General features: G+C 45.3%; 1 protein-coding gene across 6 annotated transcripts in view; it reads right to left on the reverse strand.

Annotated features, from left to right (window-relative positions):
• Positions 1-13,340, reverse strand: part of Ambra1 (autophagy and beclin 1 regulator 1) — a 196,660-nt gene that overhangs the window by 6,619 nt on the left and 176,701 nt on the right. For all 6 annotated transcript variants that reach the window (XM_038329514.2, XM_042055058.1, XM_042055057.1 and 3 more), the window contains 3 exons: positions 8,654-8,793; positions 1,347-1,439; positions 282-475 (listed from right to left, as the gene is read on the reverse strand). In XM_038329514.2, coding sequence (XP_038185442.1) covers positions 282-475; positions 1,347-1,439; positions 8,654-8,793 — 427 coding nt within the window. The remainder of the gene's footprint in view (positions 1-281; positions 476-1,346; positions 1,440-8,653; positions 8,794-13,340) is intronic.

Here is a 13,340-nt window from a genome sequence, read left to right on the forward strand (position 1 = left end):
TGCCCAGCTGCAGCCATGACGACGGCATCCCAACACTGGCACAACAGGAGCACCAAGAGCCTCGCTTGTAGCAGTCCCAATATGCCATGCTAGCTGAGGGGAGACAAACTAGAGGCCCGGGTACCTGGCTCAGCTGTGGAAGGGGCACTTCCTATGGAATCTCACTTTCCACGGACGCTCTTTGGTAAACAGCCTGGATCCTCCAGGATCACAGGTCTAACTTGCCCTGAGAAGGCAGATTTCCAATCAGATGTCCCCTGCCAGCAGTTCAAGGCTCCTACCTTCACCAGGACCTGAAGATGCCGTCCCTGGTTCCTCTTCCTCCCTCTCGGTCTGTGTTTCAGCATTCTGCAACTGGAGGGCCAGAGTCTGGGTGCCCTGAGATGCCACAGAGGTGGTAGGGTTCCGAGGTTGCAGCCCAATTGCACTCATCAAGCCCATGTCTCTGTCTGTCCGCCATGTGACTCTACTGGTTCTAAGGCAAAAAAGACAGACTGAAGTCAGAAGGGGCTTGGGACAGACCCTTCACAGAAGACTTGGATCATTCTTGGATGGTTGTTGGGTGGTCCATCTAGGCCCACAGCCTGAAAAGGAAGAGCCATGACACTACAAGTATCTCCTCATGCAGCTATGATAACTATCCACAAGTAAGGCCAAAGCCCAAGGCTAATGCCTTCCTTTCCCTGGGTAATTCCCTAGACACAGACTTTTCAGACAGTTATGACAGGCAGCAAAGCTGGGTCCCCAACTTCTGGGGCTGACCAATTACTCACTTTTAGCTTCTTCTGGGATTACCGCTCCAACTGTACCCTGTGATTCCTACAGGAAGCAAGACCTGCCTCGGGTCTCACACTGAACCAGTATTTTGTTTTATAATGATCCAGGCCTCATTGGTGGATTAAGTGAAAGAGAAGAGCAGAGCCGGATCCTATCTCAGCCCCGAGCTACACTTGAGTCCTATGTCCTAGTCATCTGAAGACACCCGCTCCACAGTTCTCTATGGCAACAGACAAGAGTTCATGGGGTAGTATTTTTCTCCAGGATTTTTCTCTTTATTCTTACTCCAGGTGTGCTCAGACACCATGGCCAGGATGAGAGAAGGCATGTGTTCTATGACAGGGCTCTAAGAGCAAGGGTCTTGTCTTCTTTGGTAATTATGTGATGTGTGTATCTGTGTATGGGTATGGGCACGTGAGTGGTCTTCCTTCAGAGCAACATGCACTCTTAACCACTGAGCAGTAGCTCTAGCCCCTGTCTTCTTCTGACAACAGATCAATGAAAAGTTGTTCTGGTTGACAAAAGACCCAGAGACCTTCAAACCCAGGAGTCTTTTGACTTCAGCTTACCCAGGCCGCTCGCTGCTCCTGCTGCTCGAGTGGACAGTGAAGACCGTCTCATTTAGCTGGTCCCAGTAGTACTCAACACCAGAGTTTAAGGCCCTAAAGATCCATTGGGAGAGGTGTTAAAAAGGCGCTTAAGAACTCTTAACAAGTCCTGGGCTTGGGGGCTGTGGTGGGGTGGTTCATGCTTGCCCCTCTTCTGGAATGGGAGACCAGGTCCAGAAATGCTCCCTCATTAGGGTGCTCAGTGTCTGAGCATGTGGTAGTGTGAATGTAACTGGCCCCATAAGCTCATAGGGAATGGCACTATTAGGAGGTATGGCTTTTTTGGAGTAGGTATGGCCTTGCTGGATGAAGTATGTCACTGGAGAAGCAGGCTTGGAAGTCTTATATATGCTTAAGCCGTGCCTCGTGTTTCAGTTCACATCCTGTAAAATGCAGGTCAAGATGTAGGAATCTCCAGTTCTATCTCCAGCACCAGGTCTGCCTGCATGCCACAATGATAATGGACTGAACCTCTGAAACTGGAAGCCACCCCATTAAATGCTTCCTTTGGCCACGGCGTCTTCTCACAGCAAGAGACCCTAAGCCAGAGTCTCAGATATTCAGAAGATCTCAATGCTTTCAGCAGGCTTCCCTTAGAGTCAAAAATAAAAAAATCACCAATACCAGATATGTAGCAGGTTCCAAGTGTTATTCAGACACACAGTGGCGAACAAGAGGTAGACTTCCTGGAAAGACATGTGCTATGGACAGCTGTCAGAAGGGACCACTGAGTCTTCAGAAGCAGAGGGGTCATGCCCTGAGCCCTTTCCTATTGCCAAGGTGCTAAGAGGAAGAATGGAGGTACCTCAACAATTTTATCAATGGCATTTCTGTAGACTTTTGTCTTATTGCTTTGTTTGGGCATAATTTTGTTTTTACTGATCTTTTGCTTGCATATTCTGGTTTCCATTTATGTAGTTTTATAAGTGTTTCCTATTTTGTTTTGTTTTTTAAGAGAGAAAAAAAGGCATGGAGAGGATCTGGAAAGAGTTGGGAGAGAGGAAAAGTGTGATCAGAATATATAAAAATTTTTTCAATTAAAAACGGAAAAAAGGAACGGCAAATGCTCTTAACCACTGAGCCATTGCTCTAATACCTCCTAAAACAAGACATTTTATATTTACTAAACATTATTAAATATTTAGTGTGTGTGTCACACATGGTACAGCAGGCATGTGAAGGTCTAAGGACTTGGTCCTCTCCTTTTACCATATGGGTCCTAAGATCAAACTCACGTTGTCACGCATGGGGTCAGGCACCTTCACCCACCAATCCATCTAATCAACCAAACAACAGTTTTCAATTCACTAATTAGATCTGGTAGATGCCTAAGTGTATCTAAAACATCTCACAGTGCTCCAGAACAAGTCAAGAAACCCACGCTCTTCAAGAGTTTGGCTTGAAGAGCTCTGTTCTTCTAACTTCATATTCCTAAGCTCCAACACCAGTATTTAGGAGGTAAACATGGTTAAGGGAGGCCATCAGGATGGACCTTAACCTAGAACTATGGTCTTACAAGGACTCTAGAGACACAGCCTAGCATGGTGAGATGGTAGGCATCCATAAACAAGGAAGTCAGCCCATTCAGGAAACCCCTGATGGTACTTGATCTTGGCATCTCCGCCTCTAGAACTGTTCTCATATCTGCCTGCAGAGCTCATGGTCACTGGACTCTTACTCAGATCCCTCTTTATCCAGTACAGGTTCCTTCTGTGGGGTCTAAAGGCTACCGGATGGCAAAGGTGAGAGAGTCTCGCATTAGAAAGACAAATGTCCAGAAGCAAACTGCAGAGCCACCCCAAACAGCACTTTCTGGTAAGCAAACCCTGGCTGCATTATGTCTACGTGAAGCCAGCTGCCAAGAAGCCTTTGATTTACAAACTTGTCAAGATTTATTGACAGGTTGCAATTCCATGTGGGCCTCTGCCAAATCCCACCTCTGTAATTCCTGTTACTCAGGGCTAGCTAGTGACAACAAACTGTTCACACCTAACCTACAACAAACCATGTACTGTGTAACCAGGAAGCTTCTTTCTGTCTGAGAAGGAAACCTTTAGAAGAACCAGTCTGTTCTGGGACCATCAACATGACACAAGAGGCCAAGGACACCCCCCCCCCCCCCCACACACAGACACAAAATAATCAGGCAGCGTGTGCCCTCCCTTAAGAGCTGGGGACTGAGTCCTTACTGAAGAGGTCAACTGCAAACCAACAGGGTTCACAGGGGGCGTGTGACTATCGGCACACACCTGTAGAGCTGAAGGATATTGAGTCTGAGCCCTGCCTATACTGCTCTGTTTCTGTGGCCAGTGAGTCTTACAATGACAAGGCTTGGGTCTGATTTCAAATGTGGGTACTGTATTGTACCGAAGGATCAGAGGTGAAGATACCCTCTTTGGGGACTGAACATCACTGACTCTGCCTTTAAGTTCTAAGAATGATCTGCAGCCAGCTCTTGGTACAGAGGGATGAGTCACTGTTCTAGGTCCTTCCTGGGAGCTAGACAAACATACAAAGGGATAAAGACCGGGAAGGTCATCAAGGGGTTTCTACACAGCACCTGACTCTCTTCAGCAGTCTCTCTAAGCCGTGCTTCTGGGTGTGGCTCAATCAGTCTCACTGCTGGAACCCTCCTGGGCTCCTTGATAGAGGGAAGAGCCAGCCTCACTTTCTCAGTCGTCCTAATATTCGGTCCACACAATCTGTGGCTCTGAGCTTCCTAGCTTCTTGGGAGCAGTCTTCATCTGTTGGTCTCAGGGCTGCCTCTGAGGACGGTTTCCAGGAAGAGTGGCATTTATCTGCACTATCTCTATGGTGAGGGAGAGAGTTGGCACCTGGCTCTCCTGAAGGATGGAGTCTCTGTGGCAGTTCTGGCTCTCCTTGTCCCTGCTTGGTTAACGCTTGATTATAATTACCATGTATATCGGCAGCTCCTTCTGGGGTTTTGTGAGGAGCACCACCCTTGGCCAAGGTTCCCAGTGCTCCATGGTCAGGCTACTTTTCTTCTGCCAATCTCCTGTCTGCCTTCTGACCTGACTCTGGAAGCAATGGTCTAGTAACATCTCCCCACACCTTCATTAACAGGGAAAACCCATGAAGCCAGTGGTCCTTGGTCCTTCACACTCACTGTGAAGATCAGTGGTGGTGGCTAAGCCAGAGGTACAGCAGCAGCAGCCTGGAAGTAGCGAGGAACACCACATTACTAGGAAGGGAAAGCTGGGCTATTGGCCGCCATGGCATGATAGCTTGGTACTGGTCCTCAAGGGACAGTCTTCACTTGTCCTAAAAGTTCTTTCCCAGAGTGAGATGGGATATTCCTTAAAGCCTTTGTCTACTGTCAAGTGGGGATTTACAACCACCAAGAGATACCCAAGGAGCTTGTTTCCACTCTTTGTGCTTGGCAAGAGTGCTGAGGTTGAGACAATGGAAGAGAATCAAGACCAGCATTGAGAGAACAAAATGCAATGCAGCTGCCTGCGCCTGGACAAAGGCAGGCAGCCACCTGTTTTGGAGGAGGGCTACAATCTTGGCCCAGCTGGTGGACTGTAATCTGTGCCCTTGGGAATGGGTGTGCCAGGGAACTACATCACCCAGGAACAGGCAGCAAGTTTAAGCAGCTGCCAGTGAAACAGACAGGTACCCTGAATTCCTACTTCTCTGTTTTCAGTCGAGGCAAGAGGCCTATCACAGATCTCAACCCTCTAGCTTACCCTCCCATTTTCCAATGAACCAACTGTCTGATTCACCTAAATAGGACCCAGGAAGCCACAAAAGCACGAGCACATTCTTGTGATACACTTTTATGTAGGTACTTTTATCTTGTGTACCTGTGTGTGACACTCATCTGAAGTCAAAAGGAGTTCAAGGCTTTGATTGTTTCCCTCTACCACATGAGTTCCGGGGATTAAACTCAGGCCCTTTAACTGTTTGAGCCACCTCAAAGGCCTTGTTTTATTTTTCACTTTTTTTGAGAGTCTTACTATATAACCCAAGGTAGCTTCAAATTCCTAACAGTCCTTTTCCCTCAGCGTCCTGAGATTATAGCCATGCACCACCATATCCTGCTTTAGAGGGATTTTTTTTTTTTTTTCCATAGGAAAAGGGCTAAATACCAATTATAGGAAAAGAGATCTGGTTTGGAAAATTCAGAGACTCAATTTGTGGGGAGGCCTTAGATAATTGATAATTTTCTTACCTTGCCTGAAGTAAAAACCAGCTCTGAAGGTGGCTGAGCTCGGCATGGAGGGAAGAGCTTGTGACGGGAGTGTGAGGAGCCCAGGCCAGCCTTGGCTACATAGGGAGACCCTGGGAAAACTCTGTCTCATCCATTCCAAATTTATAGCAGACCCTAAATTTCTTATCTTAAGAGTATGGGATCCCAAGAAATTAGAATAAATAGCAGAACCAAAACTGGTAGGCTAAGTTATCTCCACTTGGCCTTGGATGGGATTGTCCCATGGCCCAGTGTCCATTTTACTTAGGTAAGAGTTTCTTTTTCTTTTCTTTTTTTAAAAAGATTTATTTATTTATTAATTATGTATACAGTATTCTGCCTACATATATCCTATATGCCAGAAGAGGGCATCAGATCTCATTACAGATGGTTGTGAGCCACTATGTGGTTGCTGGGAATTGAACTCAGGACCTCTGGTAGAGCAGTCAGTGCTCTTAACCTCTGAGCCACCTCTCCAGCCCCCACAAGTTTCTTTCTTAAAAGATGGCTTAGGCTCAATGAGACTCTGGGATGCTGAAGACGACATATGGGGAGGAGAGAGAAAAGAGAGGGCAAAGTCCCCTTCACGTCTGGCTGAGGAGTCTGACTCTCAGCAGATATGTGGGCTAGGGTTCAGACACGACATCGGGAGGGTGACAACAGCCTGGATTAGAGAGTGTCTCTGGGAGGCCATCACTCTATAATAAAGGAGAGGGTTTGAGTACTTTGCTAGGAACGAAGGTAAGTGGTAGAAGCCATAGATAAAACAAGACGGTGGAAGAACGAGGTCTCTGAAGAACAGGAAAAGAAAGGCTATAACTATAGTGTTGGTATGTGTGAAATTACGGTCCATAATCCTATACCAATTCTGGAAAAGATGTCTACTAGATTTCTCTTAGGACTTCCTAATGAGAAGAAAGATGACCAGAGTCATGTGGTTTGGGGAGGTCCCACACAGACCCTAGACTAGGGACAGCACAGAGAAGGCCAGAAAGTGACAGGTCAGTGTCTGGGCCATCAGAGAGGTGGCTCTGCTCTGGAAGTAGTGAGAAAGGTTTCATGGACACAGAAACTTAGGAGCAAGTAACTGCCAGAGCAAGGCCTCTCCCTGCTCCAAGACCACCTTTACTGGGTCAAATGTAAACAGCAGCCTCTTTGGGAGGGTGAATAATACTCAAGATGGAATGAAAGCACCACTAGTTCTAATAAACTAGGTTTTCTCTCCCAAGTGCCACTGTTCTTAGCTCATCGACAGGGTCAATCCCCAGTCACCTACCCGGCCATAAGAACAGATCCAAATACATTCTTAGAAAAAACACCAAGGCCCCACCAAATCCCAAACAAACGCATGTGGAAGATGGTGATGCAGATCAGTTGAAGAATGCTTGCCCAGTAAATTAATGTACAAAGCCCTGGATTCAAACCCTAGTACTGCATAAACTGGCTGTATGGGACAGGCTATAATCCCAGAAACTGGAAGGTGGAGGCAGGATGACCAGAAGATCCTCCCTGATGATAAAGTCTGAGGCTAGCCTGAGATACATAAGACCTTGTCCCCAAAAAATAACATAAATAGAAATAAACGTGGGTTCATCCAAAGGCTTTTGCAAGACCAGCTGTAACATGCAGTCTGGTCTATACGACACTCTAGAAAACTGCACCAAGTGAAGAACAGAATTAGGGCAGAAGTAGCATTTAGTCAGCTGGCTCCCCACAGTGTCCCACGCAGCAATCAGCCTGATCTGCAGTGAAGCAGGGCTTCACACTCTCTGCCTGGCTGAGTCTAGAAACTGATAATAAAGCAGGCTGATTCCAGGGTCTAGAGTAAGCGCCCGGAGAAAGGGAAAAGGGTGTCATCAGGACAGAAGTGCTCTTGCTCCTCTTCTCTCTCTTACTTCACATCCAGGTAATAATCACTATGACTTTAAATTGAGTTTTTGAATCTGCTTTCACTATTATGAGCTAGGGCTTCAAGTAAAAAGGAACAGAAACAGGACACAGAAACATGCTATTGGAGATTAGCAGCCTGACTGATGGGTTTATTTATATTATGTGTGTTTATTTTATTTTATTATTCATTATAGCATATAATAATATACTAAAGGCATAATATAAATAATAAAGCATACTATTTTATAACATATATAATATATAATTTTATAATAATAAAAATATTATTTTATGTGTATGTTTGTCTACATGATACAGGATAAATGAAACACATTTATCCTGGCACCTGTGGAGATCAGAAGAGGGAAATCAAATCCCCTTGAACTAGAGTTACAAATGGTTGTGAACCACCATGCGAGTACTGTTTTAACAAGACTGTTTCCAATTTTATTTCTTAAGTTCATGTCCTTTGCATTTACATAAACATGAGACCACTTGTGTCAAACTTTCCAAAAAAGGCTTTTAAAAAGAACCACTCTTTTGCCTGAAGGTACAATAACTAGGAAAATAGATAGTAAGAGACAACAAAGGAAATATAACACTGTCTAGATTCAAGAAAGCACAGTCTCTGAAGTGTTTTTTTTGGGGGGGGAGGAGGCAGTGCCAGAGACTCACCATAAGGCCTTATATAGGCTAGCCTCTACTACATTCTCAGCTCTCTGTAATTTTGAAATTGGAGCTCACTGTGTAAACCATGTTGCACTTGAACTCATGATCCTCCTGCTTCATCCTTCAAAGTAGCTGAGATTATAGGGATACCAGGGGACATCCAGCAGTCTTTTGACACCATTTGGAATTAAGAGCTAACTAGTTTGAGAGAAGAAGGTCCTTTAAGCAGCCTGGGAAGTTACATGTGGAAACACTATGAAAATACAGAAGCCCCTTCCCCATTCTGTGCAATTGAGGCTAGTTTTGAACTTCATCCTTTTGTTCATGCCCTTCATGTATTACCTCCAATACCTATCTATACCTCCAATACCTATCTAGCAGGGTTTGGACTGTCCTTGTAAAAGGCCCTACCTGGTTGGCCAGGCCCACAAGTGAGCACTGTTTTATGTAGGCCTCTGGTCAGATAGTGTCCATTCCCACCCCTTGAGAAACTCACTCTGGTCGGCAGATCACCAGGTCTCCTTTGTTGGTGCCATAGGCCAAACCAAGCCCTGGCTCAGGTAGCCAACGGGCAGAGTTGATGCTGACATGTCTCCGCTGGTCAGCAGGCATGGGGTAAAGAACGTTGAAAACTCTCTGGGTGGGAGACAGAGAAAAGAATGGGAGGACAAACAACTTGTTACCAAAAATAAGAAATCCAAGGAGGATCAAATTAATCACAGGGAAAGGAGGAGACTTTAGACTGGGAATGGGCTGAGACCCCAGGGAAGGAGGAGTGGGGTCCTCTTACTTCCCAGAGAGCTAAGCCTCTTCTAGGAGCACACGTACAGTCCCAGCACGCCTCACCTACAGCCCACCACACTGGAAAGGAATGGCCATAACTTTCCTGTGACCAGCATAGAACCAGTGAAAGGCAACCTGGGCTGGTAGTGTTGTTACTATGGAAACCCCAGAGCTCCCACAGCAATGGGGAATTGGAGGTGACAGGGGGGCGGGAGGGGGTGATAACATCAGAGAACATTCTTAATTCATCTAATTAAAAGCACTGTTAAAGCTGCTATTGTTAAGGAAATCCAAAAGGTATATTCAGATGTGGGGAGCAGGGTAGGGGGAATCTTCAACTTGCAGGCCCATGACTGCCTTCTGGCTTAATAAACCAACATTAGATCCATCTCCTTTCTCAAAGGCAGAAATTCTCATTTCAGTGATTTCTATCATCTTTCCAAAAGCTAGTTTGTCTTGAGGGTCTCCTGGCTTCATCTACAGTTTGGGCTCAAGGGAAATCCAGTGACAAGGTCTCTAACGCTCACCTTTAGTCAGAGATTGGGGCACGGAAGAGAAAAATGAAAAGACAGGGGCATTTACTTGAACTTAACTTTGAACCCTGACGTGACTACATAATAACTTGTCTAGATCTTAGCTTAAAAATCTTCCACATTCAAGTCTGAGAAAACAACTCAATTGACAGAGTGTTTGCCTAAGCATTCACGAAGCCCTGTTTTTGATCTCCAGCACCGCATGTGTGCGGCGATATACACCTGAAATCCCAGAACTCAGGAGGAGGAGACAAGATGACCAGTCATCTTTGGTTACAGAAAGTTAAAAACCAGTCTAGGCTATGTGACACTTTATCTCAAAGATAAACAAACAAACAAACAATTTATTTTTAAAGTGAAAAGAGAGCTGAGATGCAGCATGCTCAACAGTGCACTGCCTAGCATGCCAAAGCACCATGTGTCGTGCCATGTACTACAAATGGCAGGGCAACGGGGGGGGGGGGGGGGGGCAGGGACGGAACTGACCAGCCAATCACTACCACCACAGAAACACTTGCATTCAAATAAGTAGGAAAATTTAAGAAATGAGGGATATAAAAATGGCCTGGCATGGCATAAGCTTATAAATGGCAGCTGCAGATACTGTGAAAAGGAGCCTGCACTTCAGATCCCTACAGCGGGCCCGTGGAAGGGCAGGAATTGAGACTCTCCTCATTTCCCACTTTTGTTTTTGCCTCCGTGACCTTTAAACTGTCAGATAAGATGGATTTCCTCTGCCTTCATTTGCTTCTAAGGATGGCAGAGGCGGGGTAGTTGAGCAGTGCATATAGACTGAATTTAAGGTGCTTTGATAACTAAAATTAATAAAATTATTATTATACTGGAGACAGGGTCTTGCCCAACCTGTCCTTTAATTTTTGGGTTCAAATGATCCTTCCACCTTAGCCATATCTAATTTAATAATTCTTTCTCTTTCTTTTTTCTTTTCTTTTCTTCCCTCCTCAAGACAGGGTTTCCCTGTGTGTAGCCCTGGCTATTCTGAAACTTGCTGTGTAGACCAAGCTGGCCTCAGACTCAGAGATCTGACTGCCTCTGCCTCCAGAGTGTTGGGATTAAAGCTGTGTATTATCATACCCAGCTGATAATTATTTTCTGATTACTCTAATAAGAGACTAAAAAGGGGGAGAGAAAATATGCTCAGAATATTTTGTATGAACACTTAAAATAAAAAAAATTTAAAAAGAGACTAAAAGAAAAAAGCACTGAAGCTAAAGCCTGGAGTGGGAATAGTGGTGCAGCCTTGTAAGCCTAGCCCTTGGGGCTGGGCAAGAGGACCTTAGTTTTGAGATCAGCCTAGGCTATATGGTGTGATCCTGCCTCAATGCCCCACTCCAAAGAAATAAAACTCAAATGAAGAGTCTCTTTCCTGATCTGCTCAAAGCAAGCAGTCTTGGATTTGAGAAAATAGATACCAACTGGAAAAGCCTACACCAAGACAGTCTCCACAATGCATGCACCTCCCATATATTATCATACAACCAGAATCCTGACATCAGTAACTTTTCAGGTCTAGCAGCTGCTGGTACTATCTAGAATGGCTCTGCTATGGTCCTCAGGTTGAATGAGCCTTTACCAACACAGAACTGGCTTTGGCTTGAGCTCTAACTGTGCTTACTGGATTAGGAAACTCTTGGTTTAGCATGATGGAACACATCTAAGAACACACAGCACTTGGAAGCTGAGGCATGAGGAACAGAAGTTCAAGGCCATTTTGAGACTACCTCAAAACAAAACAAAAACAAATCAAAGGCCACAGAGATGGCTCAGCAGGCAGAGGAACTTGCACAAAGGCCTGACGACCTCTATATCCCACAAGGTGTCAGGAGACAACTGACTCCTGAGCACTGTCCTCTGACCTTCATACATGCCACGGCATAAGTGCACCTACACAAGCACGCACAAAATTAAAAACAAAAACAAACAAAAAACACCAAGCCAAACCAAAACAAAGATAAAAACCTCCTATGCCGGGCTGTTAAGATGACCCAGTAGTTAAGAGCACTGGTTGCTTTCCTAGAGGGCCAGGGTTCATTTCTAGCATCCACATGGTGGGTCACAGCCATCTGTACTCTAGTCTCAGGGATCCAATATCCTCTCCTGGTCTCCTTGGGGATGCAAGTGGTACATAGATAGATAGATAGATAGATAGATAGATAGATAGATAGATAGATAGATAGATAGATAGACAGACAGATAGCTAGATAGATAAACAGACACATACATACATAATACACACACATATATATGTATACACACACACATATGCCCAAACACATTAAATAAATAAAGAGACATATTTCCTGTGAGACTCAACTAAAAAGAATTAGCCAGGGCTCACAAATTTTCTAACTAAAATCCAGCCCAATGATATCAGGTACAGTGATACACATCTTTGTAATACTAGTGTTTAAGGGAGAGAAGCAGGAGAACTTCTCCAAATCTGAGGCTAGCCTGGGCTACATAAGGCCCTATCTTAAGGAGGGAAAAAAAAGGCCCAGAGAATATATGAATTTCATTCTAATCATGCAGAATATGGCTTCCTGGCCTGTGGATTAATCTCCTCATAAAACACATTTGGCAGGACCTTTGAACACATTCAGAGTTACTGATGAACACTTGGCATATCTGGTTGATGATTCACACAGGTGGCAGCAGCATTCTTTTTCTCTGTTCCTAAGAAAGACTTTTCCTTTAAATAAAGAAATGTGGGGGCTAAGGACAGGACCTGGCGTGGTGGTGAAGAGCGCCTGCTGTGCCCTAGGAGTCATGGGATGTGGGTTTGTCCTCTGACTGTAGCTTATCTTTCCCAAACCCGAGTCCTTAAGCAGAGCTAAAGAGGCAACTCCAATGATCTGTCACCTGCAACACTTGGAGATTAGGCTAAAACCTAATTTGTGGCAGGAAGCTAGAAGAATGTGCTGTGGACACTAGCATCCTACAGCTTCTGACCACCACACTGAAGCATGAGAGTGAGCAGAAGGAGATGAGCACAGACTGCCAGGGCAGAGGAGCGCCTAGAAGATGTAGGAGCATGAGATTCCTGACTCTTAGGTCCTTTCAGACATTTACACAACCTAACGGCCCTTCAGCAGAGAGAGCCTGACCCAATCTAAGGAGTTGGAGGGTTTTCTATCCCTTTCCCTGGCCAGAGCTAGACAGCTCTCAGTGTCCCACATGGAGAGGAAATGTGTCAAGCCCTGGAGATGAGAAAATTATCTGGGCAAAATTTTCCCCAAACTGACAGAAGGTTAGGTAGCTCCAGTTACTCTTGAACCATGTGTGGTTTTTCAGTCATAGTCTGTCTAAACCAGGTTGGCTGTGAGGCTCTTCCAAGACTGTGATGGGGTTGGGTTCTGTGAATCAAGTTCACCTGCACCAACAATCTGAGTCAGTGTAGGTAAGCAGACAGCTTTGCCTCAGATAAGGTTCCACAGATAAAATTAAAGAAAGGTTTCCAGCCAGGTGGTGATGGTGAAGACCTTTAATCCTAGTACTTGGGAGGAAGAGGCAGGCGGATCTCTGTGAGTTTGAGGCCAGCCTGGTCTACAGGAGCTAGTTCCAGGACAGCTAGGGCTATTACACAGAGAAACCCTGTCCCGAAAAACCAAAAAAAGAGAAAGAAAGGAAGGAAGGAAGGAAGGAAGGAAGGAAGGAAGGAAGGAAGGAAGGAAGGAAGGAAGGAAGGAAGAAAGAAAGAAGGGAAGAAACAAAGGTTTCCTTAACACCCTTCAAGTGTCCTGAAGTCCCAGGCATGTGAAAGGTCATGAACTACACTAATTCTAGGCCACCGGAAGAGAACGATGAGAACCTGGAGATCCTGTGCAAGAAACCACACAAAACTGCACC

Source organism: Arvicola amphibius, chromosome 5 (genome assembly GCF_903992535.2).
Source record: "Arvicola amphibius chromosome 5, mArvAmp1.2, whole genome shotgun sequence".
In the NCBI taxonomy this organism is placed as follows: Eukaryota; Metazoa; Chordata; class Mammalia; order Rodentia; family Cricetidae; genus Arvicola; species Arvicola amphibius.